This window comes from Charadrius vociferus, unplaced genomic scaffold (assembly GCF_000708025.1).
Source record: "Charadrius vociferus isolate BGI_N301 unplaced genomic scaffold, ASM70802v2 scaffold147, whole genome shotgun sequence".
In the NCBI taxonomy this organism is placed as follows: Eukaryota; Metazoa; Chordata; class Aves; order Charadriiformes; family Charadriidae; genus Charadrius; species Charadrius vociferus.
The window spans coordinates 4645736-4665860 of record NW_009649570.1 but is presented as its reverse complement, the minus strand read 5'-3'; the positions used below and the strand labels follow the sequence as shown (position 1 = coordinate 4665860).

Sequence of the window (20125 nt, the reverse complement as noted above, 5' to 3'; positions counted from 1 at the left end):
CTGGCACCCTCCCGTTAAGTATTTGTAAGTATTAATAAGATCCCCTCAATCTTCTTTTCTCTAGACTAAAGAGACCCAAGTCCCTAAGCCTCTCCTCATATGAGAGATGTTTTAGATAGTCCTAAAAAGGTAACTTAGCTATTAAATATGTATTTCTTCTGCTGAAAGCCAGTGTGGAAAGAAGCCTAAGAATGGAGGAAGAGGTGAGATAGACGTGATTGTGCTGGAGTGCATGGCAACAACTAAGACTTTGTGTGAAGAATACGGGGGGGGAAATCTGACAATGAATCATGATTGCGGAAAAGGGGACTAAGACTGGAAGTCAACAATAAGAGGAATACCAAAGAGCAAATCTGGAGAAAGATTAAGACTGTGTAATAAAGTTATTGCTAGAACCCAAAGGGTGATGAAAGAAGTAATGAAGAGAACTGTACTGCCACAGAAGGGTGGAAAGAGGACTGAAGCAAAAAGGAGTGTGCATGAGAGCTTGTACCTGTAAAGTTCACTTAAAGTTCACTTTGGTCAGAAGTTCTTTTCTGAACAGTAAACCTGTGGTGTCTGAATCTCATAATTTTAATGCTGTCAGCACTTAACAAATATCAGCAAATTACACACTAAGCTGCAGATCTTAGCACAGAGTATACACCTGCATGGCATGTTGGACTTGGTCCTGGTCCCAGGTCTGTCACCAAGCCTCTTACCTTTTTACTAAATTCCAAGATATACCTGAGACTTGCAGTACATGTGTCCATATAATACAATAACCCAAGAATATCAAATTATTATGCAGTTGTGACTGCCAGCATATGTCTCACAGTAAACATCTTGGAAAATAATTACTTTCAATGGCGTTAGGATTGCAGTAGAAATCCCAGCACAGGCTTCATTGCTTCTTGTTGACAAGTGATTTAAGAAACTTAGAATTTTGTGTGATTGGTTGTGTCTATTAGTTTATTGTCCAGACAGCACATAGAATGAAGAGTCTGTGTAGGTAAGGTCACAAGCTAGGAAAATAGTTTCTGTGTTCTTTGGAATTGGAAATGCTTCCAAATTTGTTTAGAGAAGGCAATACAGGAGAAGCCCACAGATCTAAAAGTATAGCTGGTCAGAGACTCACTGGACCTCTGTACTCAAATAAGCACAGAAATGCTCACAAAGAATGATATGTTGTATTTGAAAATTTGATCTGCTGGCTGGAATGACAGACATTGTCTTGGTATCTTCTGAAATCTGACCCTGAGAAATGAGCCATAAACCTAAGAAATACGCAAACAAAACTACTAAAAGGTTTCAAAAAAAAGATTTGTTGTTATTCATAAAGTTGAAGTTAATTTTGGGGGAAAAGCATCCTTTTTTGTATGTACATGTTGTGGTACAGACTTTAATTATAAGATCAGATACTTACTTTTGTATAGGCAGTAGCATGTTCATTGGCCTAGATTTCTCTTGGAATGAATTGAGGGGGTTTGGAGGAGTTCTGTGTAGAAAGCCTGTTTGATTTCTTCAAGCAGTTAGAAGAGGTATGGTGAAAGAGATGTACTGTGTCACAAAGTAGGAGAATAACTCGATCGCCACAGAACTCTTGTTTAATGCTAGTCATGTCAAGAATTACAAGAATAACTACAGATACAGATAAACACTCTGCATTACTGCTTTTTGTGAGAAATCAATTTAATGTACTGGGTAGTGCTTGTGGAAGTGTGGAGCACTTGGTTGTTGCTGAAGTAGGTGGGAGCTGTGTTACATGGTGTGGTATAGTATTAAAAATAAATTAAAAAAAAACCAAACAAAAACCCAACCCAACCCAAACCAAAACAACCAAGATGGTGTCTCATGTTGGGCACCCATAACAAGTGAGAGCTGCAGATTGAAATCTTTCATTAATAGAAATGAAAGACCTAAAGACATACACTGAATAGCAAAGACATTATAGAGAGCTTCCCATAACTTTCTACATGGACTACTCCTTCACTGCATAGAAACGGTAATAGATTATGATGATGTACTTAACATCCTTGTTATAGTCTACTTACTAATATATTTACATTAAGGTTACAGTTGCTACTGCAGTCTATTTCTATGACTCACTTTACCCTCTCCTTAGTTTACCTTTTAATGTCCCTTGTACTATATATGAAGTAATAATGTGCAATATATGTAAATATGAACTTCAGAGTCTTAGCTTCTGTAATTTTTATTTAGGTATGGCTTTGTCACTTTTGAAACCCAGGAAGATGCACAGAAGATTTTACAAGAGGTAAGCAATAGTCCCCATTATGATTATCTCTTAAAGGAAGTATTTCGTTTCATATTAGACATTAAGTAGCCCTGGCTGTCTGGTCCTGTTCTGTTTGCCAGTTTGCATTTGAAGATCTGTTAAGTTTGGTCTGCATAGTTAAGATGATGGCTTATATCTAAGATAAGATTTATACTGACATCTTCTGGAACTAGGGGAGGGAGTTGCCAGTTAATAGTAGAGTTTTTGATTTTGATATACAGTCTATGCTTTCTTAGACTATATGTGGTCTATAATACATATAGAGCGGTAAAGACTCTATCTCTCACAATTGCTTTAATTTCCTTTACTAGAAAATCCATTGCTGTCAAGATCCTGTGGGGAGCTGGGAAAGATAACTGCTCCCTGTTAGTCCAACATGTTTGATTGTCGGAGCTGATGTAATTCTTTTCAGGAGTAATTAGATTCACTTGAAGTCTTAAACAATGAAGTTCATTTTATGTCATGTAATTGTTGCTTTCTGTCTTTGCTACATTACTGTCTTGACTCTCCTTGTAGAACCTCTCTTCAGACATGTATAATAGCTCTTCCGTTTGGTTTGTTTTTTTTAAAATGTGTGCTCAGTCTTCTCATTGGAATGTATTGGAGAAATCTGCTGGTCAGGATCTGTTCATACACTTGAAACTATCTGGGCGGGGGGGAACCCAGAAACTAGTAGCTGAATGCTTGCAAGCTGCCTTCTCCCAAATAGAAAGCTGGTTAAAGTGTTGAAATAGTGACCCTTTGTTGGAAATTTATGTAATTACAATTCAAACTAAGAGCTGGGACACTTTCAAAGAAATTTTCTGAGTGTTTTCAAAAAATACAGTTACATTGAGCCAAAAGAATATACAGACAGGAACTTCCTAAGTCAGCTACTTTTCTTCCCTCATGTTTTTTTTTTTTTTTTTAGTTTTATTTCTGTGAACTAGAAGAATACAAATGGTACTGACTACCACTGGGAAAATGGATTAGGATTTTTACCTCTATAACTGAAAGCTGTTCCATGTGAAGTCTTACTGGTGTCTCATTCAATGATACTAATACTTTTTTGGCTATTGTAAGTGCTTTAATTTAGATGCCCTTCAATTCTGTCACCTTTTTCATCTTTGCATCATACTCCTATCTCATATTCATCTTCAGATCAGTTAGCATCTGGGTCTTTCTCAGACATCTTAAGCTGAGAGTTTTGCAGAATGGTAGCGATTGGAAGGGATCTTCGGAGACCGTCTAGTCCAACTCCTCTGTTTGAGCAGGTTGCATAGGAACACATCCAGGCAGGTTTTGAGTATCTCCACAGAAGGAGACTCCGCAACCTCTCTGGGCAGCCTGTTCCAGTGCTCTGTCACCCTCTAAAGGAGTTGTTTCCTTATGTTTAGGTGACCCTGCTCTGGCAGGGGGGTTGGACTAGATGATCTCCAGAGGTCCCTTCCAACCCTAACCATTCTGTGATTCTGTTTAGACAGAATTTCCTGTGTTCCAGTTCGTGTTTGTTGCCTCTTGTCCTGTCGCTGGGCACTGCTGAGAAAGGCCTGGCCGCATCTTCTTGTCATCTGCTCTTTAGATATTTGTAAGCATTGGTGAGATCCCCTCTCAGTCTTCTCTTCTCCAGGCTAAACAGACCCGGGTCTCTTAGCCTTTCCTCATAAGAGAGATGCTCTAGTCCCCTGGTCATCTTCGTAGCCCTCCATTGGACTTTCTGCAGCAGTTCCTTGTCTTTCTTGGATAGGGGAGCCCAGACTGGGCACAGTACTCCAGACGTGGCCTTACCAGGGCAGAATAAGGGGGAGAATAACCTCCCTCAACCTGCTGACCATTCTCTTTTTAATGCATCCCAGGATGGGATTGGCCTTCTTGGCCACAAGGGCACACTGCTGCCTCATGATCAACTTGTTGTTGACCAGGATGCCCAGGTCCCCCTCTGCAGAGCTGCTTTCCAGCAGGTCAGCCCCTAACGTGTGCTGGTGCATGGGTTATTCCTCCCTAGGTGCAGGACCCTACACTTGCCCTTGTTGAATTTCATTAGGTTCCTCTCTGCCCAACTCTATAGCCTGTCCAGATCTCGCTGAATGGCAGCACAGCTTTCTGGTGTGTCAGCTACTCCTCCCAGTTTTGTGTTGTCAGCAAACTTGCTGAGGGTACACTCTGTCCCCTCATCCACGTCACTGATGCATATGTTGAGTAAGACTGGACCCAGTACTGACCCTGGGGAACACTGCTAGTTACAGGCATTCAACTGGACTCTGCCACTGATCACAATGCTCTGAGCTCTGCCATTCAGCCAGTTCTCAATCCACCTCACTGTCCACTTATCTAACCCACACTTCCTAAGCTTACCTATGTTATGGGAGACTGTGTCAGAAGCCTTGCTGAAGTCAAGGTAGACAATGCTCCCCCCTTATCTGCCCAGCCAGTCATACCATCATAGAAGGCTATCAGATTGGTCAAGCATGATTTCCCTTTGGTGAATGCTTGTTGGCCACTCCCAATAACCTTTTTCCTCCACATGCTTAGAGATGACATCCAGGATGAGTTATTCCATCACCTTTCCAGGGATCAAGGTGAGGCTGACGGTCCTGTAGTTTCCTGGGTCCTCCTCCTTGCCCTTTTTGAAGATTGGAGTGATACTGGCTTTCCTCCAGTCCTCAGGCAGCTCTCCTGTTCTCCATGACCTTTCAAAGATGATGGAGAGTAGCTTTGCAATAACATCTGCCAGCCTCAGTTTCTAGGCTTTGATAATCTATGTATGAAATGAATGAATTTGTTTCATTTTTGTACTCTTGAATTTTTTCTCATTTATATGATATGCTGATCATCTTTTGCATTGATTTTTATTTTTTTTAATCCTACTTTCCTATCATGTCTCCAGAAATTTCTTTCTCTATGTTGCAGTCTTGGAAAGTACTAAATTGTGTTAGTATCAAGAGCAGACCTTGGAGTTTCACCAGGATCCTCTTTCTGGTCATATGCCATTACTACTGATGCTACCTCTTCCCATCTTTCTGAAGAATTTTTTATTTACTACAGTTTTTTTCCCTATAAGCCTTCACTTTCTGTAGCATCATGTGTAGTTTTTCAGGCAGTGCTCTATTAAATGCTTTGAAGAAGTCCTTATAAATTAGATATTTCTCTTAACTGTGAAAGTTGTGTATAAAAAAAAAAAATAAATTCTCATGGATCACATCAATGAAATACACTGTATTAGTAAGAATTACCTTCCTGTTGTCTGTGTTGGAATGCCGTTTGACTGAAATGCGCATCTGTTTTCTAGGAGTTGCTCTGTGTTTAATAGGCTAGGTAGATATGTTTGCCATAATTAATACTTGTTTATGAATTCCCAGATTCAACAAAATAGTCTAGCCTCTTCCTAACTTTAAATCTGATAGGTGGGACTTTGTATTATGTACAGGTGTTCAAGTATTTTGCTAAATGGGGTTCAAATGAAGAAAATGTATTGATTACCTAACTATTATCTTTCTGTTCAATGTGATGTAGAACTATATTTCTTTCTATGTTCCTCTTTAAGAAGTAATTCTCCTTACTGAAGTTACAACTCTGAAAACTGAAGACTTTGTGGTATAACCTGGTAGTGTTTAGCGTGCATTTTCACTTACGTAACTGTTCAGGGAAGCAAACCTTCGGGTTTTGGAAAGCAGCATTAAATAGATGCTGACAACTTAAAAAAAAAAAAAAAGTTATTTACCCTATTATTCCTTTCTGTTATATTAACAAGTAGTGAGTTCGGTGTCAATTTAAAAACAAAGGCAAGGTTTTAAGTTACCTGATGGACCCAATGCTCACTTTCTGTAGTAAGCAAAACAACTGGAAGAGAATGTAGCTTTACTTGTCTGTACCTAGCTCTTTTTCTGCACACTTTAGCCTTACTAGGATATCTGGTTTAGTGTGCTTTTATGTTTTGTTAGTCTGTATGTCAGGAAGTTTTAAGGCAGTCCTGAGTGAATATGGGGACTTTTTTACATTCAGCCTTTATAATCTGGCCGTTTTCATAGACTTACTTATTCCTGTCATCTTTTGTAAAATAATGCCATGATCATGAAAGAAGCAAGTTTAATCTTTATACTTGAAACTGTCAGTCCATGTACACGTGTGCTTTTTTTAAAAGCAGTAAATACATGAGGAAGGTAAAACTGGAAAAAATCTACAATTATAGGTGTCAGTTGTTAGTCAAAAGGCTCTATGAGGAGTAAGTAATACTTGAAATTACCAATGATGAATTTTGTCTGAAGTCTAAGGTTAGACTGAAAATTAATTAGTATGGCTTTTGTTTTGAGATGCACTGTAAATAAAAAGCAGGATAGGGTGAAACCTACTAAGTGCCTTGTCTGCTTCTGATTTTTGTTTCTTGAATGCCTGGATGTGTAGAAATACACATGCTGAATGGTTTGTGTTTTTTTCTTTATTTCTAGGCTAAAAAACTTAATTATAAGGATAAGAAATTGAATATTGGTCCAGCAATAAGAAAACAGCAAATACGGAGTCCTCGTATGTATTTATTTATTTGTATATTATGTGTCACTAAATGTAAGTTTTTAACAAAGATGTGCCTGGTCATGCATCGTATTAGTGCTGTGAGAGGAATATGCTCAAAATGTTTTGCAGTGGAAGTAAATGTGTGCCAGTGGAAGTGTGCAAATAAACAGATTGATGGTCTTTGGTTCTTTTATCTCTTTTAATATGCTAATTACTTTCTTTTTTGGAAAAGATTATCTAGGAACAAACTGAATGGAAATTTCTCTGGGTTGCCGAGTAGAACCTCAAATCTAAATACTTAAACTGTCCTCACAGATTGTACAGGTTAAAGCAGGCTGTGCTCATTGGTTGAGTTCTTATCAATTTAATTATTTATATTGGTAAAATCCATCAGGACTGTTGCATCTTGCTTTCTTTGGTAGAAACCTTAAGGAATGGGTGGTTGCAGTCACCATTCATTTCTTAAGAGTTCTTCACTGTAAGATAATGGAATGGATGCTGTAAGTTCTTTCTCTGGCAAAGACCTGTTTAGACTGAGCACTTACATAAGAGCAGTATTGATAAGGTTTCTTGTCAGATGACTTCATCTTGAGCAAGTATGCTGTATGATGTTCTTTTGTGGGAGACAGAAGACAGGTTTTCTTCTAGAGAAGATGCCATCTCCTTCTGCCAGGAGCTGTTTTATTTCTGTAACACACTACTGAAAATGTAGGATATGAATCACCACTTTTAAGACAAGATGTCAGATTTTCATGTAGCAGGGCATGCTGTTTTGTTATTCCTCAGTAAGGGCTATGTGACAGAGATGTGAAATGCATTCCTTTTATAAGTGCAGCAGGGAATTAAGTGTACTTTTGTAACTTTCCCTCAGTATTTGTCTTATGTATGCTAACACTGTTGGTGCGGACATCCTTTATGCAGACATGAAACCTCCCTCTCTCTTCCTCCCCTTGTGCATAGATTTGCCCTTCTCCCTTGTAACTGTGTAGGAGAGTGTTTGCCCAGGAGAAATGGAATACTTTGTTCCAACTGTATAGTTTCTTTGCTTTAGAAATTTTTCAGCACGGTCTTTGCCCAGTCATCATCAAGGGGTTATATACTTTTTTTTTTGCTATGCTTTTTTCCCTTTCCATCTTTCACTTGGATTTTCTCAGTTGCACTGCCTCACTTGTGGTGCTTCTTTCCTCTGGAAGGAAGTATTGATAGAAGAGGGCCTTATCTTTAATTCTGAGACCTGGGGAAACAGAAGAAAAAAAAATCAAAAACATTTTTGAAGAAAGCTGCTGTGTCCTTTTGAGATCTGTTTGTGGTGCTGTTTGGCTCTGCAACTTCTTCCTCAAGTCTAGGATAGGTCTGTGGTACAAGATCATACTGCTGTCTAGGGACATACAATAAAATCAGATCCTAGAATATCTGCTCTCATGCTCAGCTTGCCAACCTTAGTTGCTATTATACTTTGTTCTACTGCAGCTCATCTTGAGGTTCATTAAGCCATAAAACCTAGACTCGCAGCATCACTGTAGGGACTGTGGTTCTATTATATTTAGCAGAATTGAAGAGAGCCCATTTATCTCTTTTGTCTTTAGCCCACCTGTAATCTAGTACCTGTCTTCCTTACTATTAAACAAAACAATTTTTAGCTCTTCTGTCATCATAGGACCTCTTATGTGAATATCTTTGAACATACTGGGAGGGCCACTCAGTTTGCTTTTCCCCAGCACCAAGTATTGTGAAAATGAGTATTCCAAAAGCCGAAAAAATAGAAACCAAACATGAACAACTGGAAGAAGAATGATGAAATGTGGGCTGGAATACTCTCGGATAGCTGTACCTCCCGCAAGTTGTGGGTTTTTTCTTGTCACAGTGAGTGTGCTGGGTTTGATGGAGAATATTTCCTTTTCCTGTGTAAGAGGCATACTCAGCAATAGCAGAAAGTTCTGTGCAAGGTACTTGGTAGTTAGTGAAGTGAACAGGATTGTTGGCCATAGGATCCTGTTGGTCTCCTCATTTGAGATATCGGTAACTACAATTCTAGATTGCTTACAGGAGCTAAAGTTAGCCTCTGATTTTTCTAAGATCTGTTTAACGCTGTCCTAGCAACCATCTTGTTCATGTATAGTATTTCAGCTTTATTGTATCTGAGTGTCTTCAGACTTTTCTAGGAGTTAGTCAAATTCTTACCATCGATGAAAGCCCTTGAATTATTGTGGGACCCTTCTTGGTCTTCCACTGAGCGTTCTAGTAATCTCTTCAGTGTTGTGTCTGTCTATAAAATGGAACTTCATTGTGGCACTTAGCTTTGCAAGGGAGATGAAAAACTAAAACTTGCTCAGTGATCTGGTTTATATCGTGTTCTTCCTGAGTTTTTCCATGGTATGTTACTACTTGGTGTGACTTCAAGATTTCAATTTCAGTTACAGAATTAATGTTGCTTTTTTTTTTTTTTAGAAGTCTTTTTATATTTGGAACTGGAACTTGTCTTCATGTTTGACATAAAGGTCTGGAGACACATGAAGTCCTCTCCCATGCCTCCAAAAATGCAGATAGAAATAGGGCCTAGGTAATCTCAAAGGCAGCGTTTGAAAAAGATAAACAACCTCTGCATAGGGATATCACTTTCCTTAAATAATGCTTGCTGTCAGTACCTGCTAGAGGGCTGTATAGTTCGAACTGTGCTCTGGGATTAGACCACGCTAATTTATAGCTTCCGCCATAGCCATAGCGTTGTTAAGTGTCCCTGCTGATGATGTCTAGGTACCAGTTTTTACTTTTGCCAGGCAATGTGCCATCACAGAAAGACAGTCTTTGTGTGTTGAGAAATCAGGCTGCATCTTGTAGTGAAATTATTCTGTTGTTTTTAGTGCTTGGATCCTGTTTCAGCTAAACATGAATATGTAGCGGTTACCAATGAAAATCTCCTACAATGTGAAGTTACCTTTGGATATTTGAAGATTAATATGTATATATTTGCTGGTAATTGGAGTTATCTGTGTTTAGTAGTTTATTTGCATGTCATCTTCACCCCTTCCCATCTGCCTTTGGAGACATCCTGTGACCATCTACTTTCATGATTTTGTGTTTGAGAGGGAATTGAGATGGCACTAGGCCCGCTGCCCCATGTTCTTTCTTTTGAGTGTTTTGCTTCTCTGAAGATCAGAAATGATCTCTTCTTTTTTTGTGACCTACACATCTAAAAAAAAAAAAAGTACTGGTAAGCAAACTTTAAGATATTAATTCCAGGTTCTACTGCAATAACAGAAGCTGCTACAATGTACTTAACGACTTCAAGTGGATATCCTTATATTTACCATAATGGAGTGGCTTATTTTCATACGTCTGAAGTTGCTTCTGTTCCGCAGCCGTGGCCAGTAAGTAATTTATTTTTGTATACATGCTTTTCTGTGGACCAGGACTAGTGCAGTGGTTTCAAGTCCCTCCTGCTTCATTTCTTTGGCTATGCCTTGTGTTTGGTGTTTAAATGGCTTCCTTATATTAGTCTGTTTATTTTGTGTTTTTTAAATAGTACATAAGTTTATTGTTCTTCTGCAGGGGACTTGGCTTTGATGTGACCTACTGGACAGGGTAGTTCAGAATGAGTGTGGGCCCTACCCCAGGAGAAACTTTTGTTTTACTGAGGAGTTGTTGGTGCTAATTACCGTTGATTGGCTCCATTTACTATTACTCTGAGAGTGAGGTGTTCTTGGCTGCAAAATATTATGCTGCTGATGAAAAAAGAACATAATACTAGATAAAGCAAAGCAAAAGTGAAATTGTCTAATTTGATAGTCATTCATATACTCTTTTTCATGGATACTGCTTGTTTTAGGAGGAAGATGATTCAATAAATCAATTGTTTGGCTTTAGTAGGCGGGGGGAACTTGGACAGAATTTCTTGGGAAGTCCAGGAAGGAGTTGTCAATCATATCAGGTTTTGGTTTTTTTACAAGAGGGAAGGATTGCAACATGGGGGTCAGCATAAGACACAGGACATATGTAGAGAATGCATCCTTACTAGTTTTTGTAAAAGCAGCATTTACAGAGCATACTGTCTCTGTATATCTGTATACTGTGCATACTATCTCTATAAACAAGTGGAAAATCCCTTCATGTATTGGGGGGGGAGGAACTCAATAGAAGAATTGCTAATAAATAAAAACAAACTTTCCCAAAACAGAGCTGAGAGCAGTAATAGAATGTTGTTTATTTTGGCACCATAAGTATTTAATCTCTGCTTTAATCACTTCTCTTAACTTCTAACAGAGGCATCAGAGTGCTTCATAGTGCCTTCTCCACTTTAGAGGATAAGCTTAAACACCTGTTCACATATTTTTAGAAAGCCTTTTTGAAGTTCATGCTCTGTGGTTCTAGAGAACTTACTCAAATCCTAACTTTTGGAAAAAAAACAATACTTTTGGTGTTATAGTACTGAACTTTGGTTCTGGTGCCCTGGCCAAGATCCCCTCTGTTTCAAACAAATAGCACTCATTTTTCCAATCAGGAATAGTGCTGCCTCTTTCGGTTTCAGTTATTTACCTATTCGTAATCTTCATCATTAGGAAAGTACCTATATAAAGATGTTAAGTAAAAAACCTGAAAATTTGATGTTAGTGAAAACATTAACCAAATTAAAGATTATTAATACTTTCTGGTGTGTATTGTGCATGTATAACAGTGCAGATTGGGTCTTTTTTTGCATTTTGCATTCTGCATTTTCATGTAGTGTAGAATGAATTAAAGTAGTTGTGGAGTAGTTCCCCCTAAATATTTGCAGGAATGAAGGAATTTCATGACATGGGAGGTGCACATGCTAGCTTTAAGTAATTGTAACTAGACGTTCACAGTCCTGTATTGTTACTTATCATGGCTGTGTATTTCTGCACCCCTTTTCTTTCACTGGTGTTTCTCTGACCCTAAACTGGGCCCCCCAAAAAACCCAAGCATATTTCTAGCTGGTTTAGCTCCTTAAACAGGCCCACTGCCAAATCAGATGAATGCTGGGGCTGTTGTAAAGAAGGGAATGGGAGACGGGAAGATTGGGTTGGAGCTGTGGAGAGGATAGGAATACATCAGTGACAACTTAGGGCAATCTAAGTGTTCACAAAAATGTGCATATGGTCAGGATAGTAAATGGCCTTAGCATCTCTAGAGAGTGATGGCCTAGTGCTTTCTGGCAAGAAATAGGTAAATATACCAAACTTTTTTTTGTTTCATCTCTAACGTTGGCCCTTAGAAACAGTGGTTTTCAAGAATCTAAGTGTAAGTTAAAACTTGGTAAATGCATTTTCAAAAGGGAGGGGAGGTGGTTCAGCATTATTATACTTCATAACTGTTCTTAATGGGAGTGACAACTTACGAAATTGCTGTATTAAGACTTGTAACTCTCTTCTTTTTAAGTCGCGCTCTGTTTCCAGTTCACCTATGATGGTAGCTCAACCGGTTTATCAGTCTCCTACATACCATTATCAGGTATCTGTTTGAAAATGGGCTTCAGACCATCAGTATTCCTCCCAGCCATGCAGTTTTATTTTCATCACGGTCTCAGGTCTGTTCATTCTTAGGAAATAAAAAGAGTGTTCTAAATAATAATATAAACCAGACTTTAATTCCATCAAAGACTTTCCTTTCACTGAAACGCAACTTATTATTCTGCCTATGTAACTACATGGAAATGTAATAAATTAAAATTTTCTTTGGTGTTGCTAGACAACTGGCTTAGTACCATCCTTGATTTTTATCATGTAAGCCAAACTCCTGCCTTGTCCTGGAGGACAAGTCTTATGAGGAATGACTGAGGGAACTGAGGTTGTTTAGCCTGGAGAAGAGGAGGCTGAGGGGAGACATTATCACTCTCTGCAACTACCTGAAAGGAATTGTAGAGAGGTGCGGGCTGACCTCCTCTCCCTGGTGACAAATGATAGGACGAGAGGAAATGGGTTCAAGTTACGTCAGATGAGGTTTAGATTAGATATTAGGAAAAATTCTTTCACTGAAAGGGTTACTAAACATTGGAATAGGCTGCCCAGGGGGGGGGGGGGTTTGCCCTCCCCGGAGGGGTTTAAAAAAAAAAAAAAAGGGGGGGGGTAGATGTAGTACTTGGGGACATGGTGTAGAAGTGGTTTTGTCAGGGTAGGTTAATGGTTGGACTTGATGATCTTAAAGGTCCCTTCCAGCCTCAGCAATTCTATGATTATAACAGCAGGGCTGGTTAGATCAGATTTCTCAGGAGCTTGTCCAGTTGAATTTTAAGTATCTCCAGTGATGGAGATTCCTCAGCCTTTCTGGACAGCCTCTGCCAATATTTTTCCCTTCTCATAGTAAAAGATGTCTTTTTTCCTTACAAGTAGTTAAAATTTTCAATGTTCCAGCTCTTGTCTGGATTCTTGTGCTCTGAACACCACAAGAATCTGGCTCAGTCATGTTTATGCTCCATGCCCCCTTAAGGCAGCTGTAGCTGGCAATAGTTATCCCCTCCCACCTTTATCCTTCTGAAGGCTGAACAAACCCAATTCTCTCAGCATCCTGGTTTGTCTGTTCTCCAGTCCCTTAACCATCATGGCAGCCTACTACTGAATTTATGCAGTGTGTACATGGTTTTACTGTGTATTGGAAAGTTAACTGCATTTTGTATCTTCTGTTTTCCTAATTAGGCACACTTCTTAGATGCTTCAGTATTTTAGAAGCTTATGAAATGCCCAAGTCAGAGGCTGAGTAGAAGTAGACAAAACCATATTTCTGAATTATTTGGGGGCTTAAGAAAATCATACTACTTTTTAATTAAAAAGAATTGATTACAGATTTGAAATAGTTTTGATTCTAGTGTGATGGGAATTCTAGTATGTGTATGCATATATTCTTAATCATGCAAGTAATATCTTTTTTTGTTTGAATTTAGGCACCAGCACAGTGTCTTCCAAGTCAGTGGCAGTGGTCTGTTCCACAGGTAAATACAGTTCATAGTTGCAGCATTTTACCACTAGTTTGCATGTAGTTTAAAGGTACTGTGCACTTACCTAACAGTGAAACTTCCCACTATTTAGAACACTATCGAAATGGGTATTAATTGCTGTATTTTAGCAATGCATTTGCAACACTTGCTGATACAATAGAAGGCATAAAATAGCATTTATTGGAACATTAAATACAAATCTGATGTAAAGACAGCATCTTCCTCTTCCCTCTCTGTCTGGTAAAAAGTTTGTATTAAATGATCTAATAAGTTCTCAAAAGCAGGTAAGAACTGCCATAATTTGCCTGATAGTATCAGTTAATGAGCCAGTTAATACTAATTTCTCATAACTGTGGTGTTTCATTGCAGTATTGCTAGCAGGGGCATGTAGACACAAAAATACGTTGAAATTAGTCCCAGACCCTTGAAATAGGAGGAAGAACTTGTAATTGCTAACTTAATAGTTTTGGGGGGAGACACTGTCAGTTTTCTGATCCCTGTAGCAGAGGAGCTATTTCCATATTAGGAAATCTTGCCGCTCAAGGAACTTGAAGCTAAAAGGAGGACCAAGTCCCTTAAGCTTGAATTGTTACAATGCATCCTCATTACTTTAGTAATAACCAGCCTTCTCCACCTATGGACAGTTCTAATCTATTAGATTAGAACTGTAGATGTCAGTTTGCTGCTTCGAAATCTGAGTGCTGAATTGGAGAAATAATGTGGGTTTTATTTTAAAACTAAAATACTCGTGTTTTTAATGTAACATTTCTGCAAGAGAAAATGTAACTGTATGTTTCTGTGATCAATAGTTAAGTGTCAATTTTATAAAGTTTAGGATTTCTCTTAACAGTGCTTTCCAAATTGTGAATAAAATATGAAAAATATGTAAAAATGATTAAAGAATATCTTTGTTTTATTCTACTACCTGACCTTTCTACCTGCTTCCCCCTCACTAAGTTTCTTTAGGTTATCAAAGATGAATTTGATGCTTTCTTTTAAAGCTTTATCTTTGTTTATGTGTAGCAAAGACAACTGTAAAACAAGCTTTGCTATTTATAGTGCGTAAATCATAATTTATGAAAATAATGTGTTTATTTCAGTCTCCTCCCTCTTCATCTTCACTCTTGTATCTGCAACCATCTGAAGTCATTTATCAGCCAATAGGGATTACCCAGGAAAGTGGATGTATACCTCCTCCTCTCCTAGTGGAAGCTTCAGTTCCTGAGGTATTTTTATTTTAAAAAAATTTACTTACAATTGAAGTATTTATCTGCAATTGAAAAACAGTCTTTTAGTTTAAGCACGGGCAGTTCGGAGCACTCTGCATCAGCTGTTCTCTGTACTTACCCCCCATACCCACGCCGCTCCTGTTAAATCATTTCAGTTTTCCTCAGGTTAGAGTATCTCTTCCAGTTTTCTAGATGGATGCTTTGATTCTGAAATATTTTAGAGGGTCATAAGTGTATGACAGACAGCAATATAAAGACTAGTCAATTTGTTTTGTTTGAAAATAACATTTAAATAAAATCGGACTCAGACTCTTCAGAATGCTCGACTAGTCTAACCAAGCCATAATAGTTCCCTGAAGTAAATCTTTCTCTGTGTGAGTAGAAGCTAGTTTCAAAATATTCTGAAGATCAGAATGAATTAAGAGTAGTTGAATGACTAAATAATTTTTGGTTATGCTTTTTTTTTTTTTTTTTGCTTCTGTATCAATGGTGTTTCCAATGTTTCTTAAGATATTCTTAGTGTATAGTAAGGCCATTTCTTTACAGTTGGATATTAAAAATGACAGTAAATAATTAGCTACAGAAAGCCTTACTATAAAATTGAAAATGTATTACGATTAATTGGTACTTTTCCTCTTTGGTAATTTATTCCTAGTTAACAGGGATGCCAAAATAAATGGTTAACTAGCACAGTAATCAAGTATTTTTATTAAAAGTTGAAGAGAATTTTATTGCTACAAGAGAAATTCAAAATTGGTATATCAAACATCTTGGATATGTCAGGATTTCCCACTTAAGTTACCTAATTTCCAGACAAAGGTCTCAAATAATACAAGACTGGTTGTTGGGGTTTTTCTTCTTTTTTAAAGTGTATAAATCTCAGTATTTATTGTATAATCATAAATCTTATCAATGTTATTTTTACCTTTTGTATTTCATAAATCAGATATCAACTTATACAGAGAAATTTGAAATCTGTGAGCACTAAGAAAAAACACGAAATTAGTTAAGGAATATTTGGATGTAACATACTCTCAGTTCACAGGTACATAATTTGTTGATGTTAAAGGAAGCAGTAAGTGGAAATTCAGAAGATGGTGTAAAATTGAAAGAAAAGCCTGTGTGTTATTTGTATGTAAATATCTTGTAAGTGCAATAGTGCTGGGAATTATGTGTCAATATGCTCACCTAAACATTTAAACACTGTTCCAGCCAGAGCTGAGTGAAATGGGTATGTAGTAGAGAGGCGTGCTACTTCTATCAAGGAAAGTGCTTTTTGACACTGATCTAGATAAACTAAACTTACCAAACTTTGGTACAGTGGGGAAAATATAGATTTGAGTACTGAAAATTTTTTTTTAAAAAAAGTCAGTAGTTTAGAGAAACACAGCCCACAGCTTGAAGTTTTAAGGAATGTAAATTCATGTGAAAGGTTTACAAAAACGTAAAATTGTGGAACAAGCTTTTCAGTTCACTTTTTGTCTTTTTTTTACCAGCTGTATTCTGATCATGGAGTTCAAGCACCACATCACCAGCCTTACACCCAGGGTGCCATAGCCGTCCCTGCACCTGTAAGTATCAAACTGAGATAGTTAAAACACTGTAGTCTTACTGTTCCCTTTCTTGAAGGGGACAGTAAGAGAAGAGCAGTAGGGATGAAAAAGTCTTTTTTAATAAAAGATTCATTAATAGAAAACAGAAACGTTGCAGAGAAACTGAGTTTGGGGGTTTTTTTTCCACTTGAGGCGTTGTTACGGAGGATATAACTTATTTTGGAACTATTTGGGGGAAACTTAAAATACCTAGTCATGGGTTTCTTTAAAAACTTGAGATACATTTTTCATTTGCAGGTTTTTTTTGTGTTTTGAGAGAAAACGGTGAACCTTGTTCAGTTCTTTGAAATTATGGCTATAAATTCCTGTCTCTCTAGATCTTGAGAAGTTGAATTAACTACTTGCAGCCTTAGATAAGCATCTCCTGTTGTGGCAAGGTGGGGTTTTGGAACATGGAGCATGAAAACCTGTCCTGGTTGGCCACCTGTGGGTGTTCTGTGCACTTCTGGTTTTGAATGGCCGCTCAAAAATGTGATTCTTCCATGTTGTCTGAAAGAAGTTGTTGGGTTTTTTGGGTCCCAGTTTAAGGTCCTTTTGCCTAAATTAAGGAGGTTGTTAGCACAACATACAAAATACGCGTCTAAACTAGATTTAGCTTAGATTTACCTGGTAACAAAGAACTAAAGGTATCAATAGTGTTATCTGACATTACAGCACCTAATCTTCTGTGAAAGATGCTTACTTAACTACAAATGACAGGCTAAATATGAATGAATCAAAGCCATGTTATAGGCTGTCCTTTATATGTATTTTTCATTTATTTTACATTTCTTTTAAGAGAAGAATCTTTTTTCCAGAATACAGTCTCTGCTAAATATTTCCAGTAGAGGGGGCTGTAACATTTAATGTTGTCTTGGAATAAAATGCAAGTACCCCCAATAAAAAAATTTAGAAGCTGAATATGAATTTGAGACTACTAATCCTGAGTTATACGTATTTTTAAGAAATACTTAAAAGGGAGTTGGTGTAACACAGTGATCATAATATCCAGTTTATATTCCCTTTTTCTGACAATGTATGAAAACGTTTTTTTAAAAAGGCAGTAGTAGTCTTGGAGTCAAAAACAAGTGCATGCTTACTGTATCAAATGGACACAAGCTTTTTCACCTTGAAACTTGACTTCTATTATCTTTCCTAGGGCCAGGGCTATATGAACAAGATAGTGTGAAGTAAGTTACAAGGTAGATCTAGAGCACAATAGCTCTTTCTCTTCTACAGTAATTGCCACAGTACCATGCTTTACCTTTGCAAAGGCAGAGTAGTTTACTCTGTGCTAAGTGGTAATGTGTTAATTTACAGTAGAATATGTGCATGCATGGTAAAAACCATGTTTGGTTACTGTGGCATAGGAAATGAGCAGTAAATTCAGACTTTTTTTTATTTCCTGATACAATATTTTCTGTGTTTATTCATAGCTTTAGAAGTGATTTCACACACAGCCAAAGCTGATGTAACCCAGCAATTTATTCCATTTTCCACACCACCCATTTCCTGTGCTGGTAGAGGTTTTTGGGAGGCAATATGGTAAACCAGGTCAGGGAACTGATGTAGTTAAAGATGAAGCCCTGCTCCTACCACCCAAAAAGAGCTGACTTAAACTTGGATCTGTTCCTTAGACCAGTTTGTCAAGCAACTGCACAAACTCTTGTACTTATACAAGAAGTTTGGAATAGGATAGAGGAAGTAAGACTTGTGTTAGCAGTGCTGATTTAAACTTGATGGAACTGAGCATGAGATTGAGCAAGAAATACAGTAAAGGAATGGACAGGATTAACATTCTTACCTGTTCTCAGAAGTCTTCTGTTACCCATAGATGAAACTCTGTTTTGTTCACGTCTCAAGTAGATTCACAGATACAGGTAAACTCTTACAAAGACTTGCTGAATTCTGATAATCTTATTCATTACAAGATGATGCCAAATATTTTTTGACAGGTTTCAATTTTTGTTTATTTAGTTAGCTTCATTTTGTAGTAACTAGTAACTCTGGAATATAATGCTTGGTTTTTACATTCCACCTTACCTTTTCACATGCCCACTTCAAGTTTTGAATATATTCCATGTGTAATGAATATGATCAGCTTTTATTGTGTCTATCACTGTGGCTGAGCACTCAACAATGATTGGGGGGTGGGGGGAGGCAAATGTTGACAGCAGACTGCAATGTATTAAGCAAGTAGTGGTGTCACTACCAGCTGCTCCCCAGCTGCATAAAAATACTGCCTGCTGGCTATAGTATTGTTAAAATATCCCAACAAATGTATCTGCTACTTGAAACTTGCCAAGGAGTGGTCATGTAAGAGGCAGCAGATGCCTAAAATAAGGACCTTAACTTGAAGGTAATTTGCTAATTGCCTCCACTGCATTAGGAATAAACATATGCTTTATACTAGGAGCTGTAAGTCATATGGTAAGAATAGGATGGGTACAGCTAGTATTAAAGATATTTTTGGCAGTTGTAGGCTACTTAGAGCTTACAAATACAGCTCAAAACAGCATGCTTTGCAGTCATATTTTAATGAAGTCATAAGGGTGAGCAAACAAAATGGAATAAATCTTTATTAAAGAAGAAAATTAAATTTCTACACCAGTGTTTCCATTGCTGTTGTGAATGTTTACATGATGAATGACCCGAGTTCTCTTTTTATAAAGAGAACACAGTTCATTCATCATGTAAACCATTCAGAAGTTAACAAAGGAAGCTTCAGTTTCAACAATTCTCTAACTTATTTTTCATTTGCTTTATTCTACCACTTAAGTAGCATTTTGTTGATGTAATTTTTAATACTAAGTTTGTAATAGTCTTAAATGAAAATGAGAAGAAAACATTCCTCAATTTCCAACTGTAACTTATTTTTAGACCCAAATTTGGTATTTAATTTGTTGTTTAATACCCTCCCCTTGTTAATGTGTTTGCTCATAACTGTATTTACTTGAAGGTGTTTTCTTTTGGGGATTATAGCATGTTTGGTTCATGAGTATGTGGAAGTGATTTCATCTTCACATCTATACAAATGGGTAAGGTAGACATTCATTCTCAAAGGCTGCTAGGTGACTCTTGTTTTTAGGAAGTCTGAATCTTGATCTCTCCTGGATCTTGTTCAGTGTTTAAGATCTTAAATGGTCCTCTGATACAGATTGTTTGAATGCACTTAGAGGACATGTATGAGATCGTGTTTGGCATTAAGATCTGAGTAGTCTACAGTAACAGCAGGAACTTGAGGGAAGATTGAAATTTGTGTTGTCTGGTTTCAGACCTGGTAGAAATACCTGTGAGTTAAATTTTTGTTTTGCATGGTTATCTTGGGGGAGGGGAGGCGGTGTTCTCTTTTATTTGAGCTTGGACACTTACCTTCGGAGGGCGGGGTGGAAATCAGTTTTATGTTATCTAAAGCCTTCACTCCTGTCCCCACAATAGAGTCGTTTTAGCTGACAAAGTCTGTCAGTCTTCCCTAATCTAATTATTGGAACCTAAGTGTTACACAGTGGATTGGAGTGGAGAGCTATAGTACTTCTTTTAAGCTTATCCTTTTCTTTAGAAAATGATTTGGAAAGGCACAGAAAAATACAAA

The 20125-nt window shown here is 37.6% G+C and overlaps 1 protein-coding gene across 1 annotated transcript in view; it reads left to right on the top strand.

The window, feature by feature from the left end:
- BOLL (boule-like RNA-binding protein) overlaps positions 1 to 17722 on the top strand; it is a 28592-nt gene extending 10870 nt beyond the window's left edge. Inside the window, exons 4-11 of the mRNA XM_009890231.1 lie at positions 2203 to 2257; positions 6703 to 6778; positions 10007 to 10134; positions 12161 to 12232; positions 13659 to 13706; positions 14813 to 14938; positions 16438 to 16512; positions 17693 to 17722. Coding sequence (XP_009888533.1) covers positions 2203 to 2257; positions 6703 to 6778; positions 10007 to 10134; positions 12161 to 12232; positions 13659 to 13706; positions 14813 to 14938; positions 16438 to 16512; positions 17693 to 17722 — 610 coding nt within the window. The remainder of the gene's footprint in view (positions 1 to 2202; positions 2258 to 6702; positions 6779 to 10006; positions 10135 to 12160; positions 12233 to 13658; positions 13707 to 14812; positions 14939 to 16437; positions 16513 to 17692) is intronic.
- The last annotated feature ends 2403 nt before the right edge of the window (positions 17723 to 20125 follow it).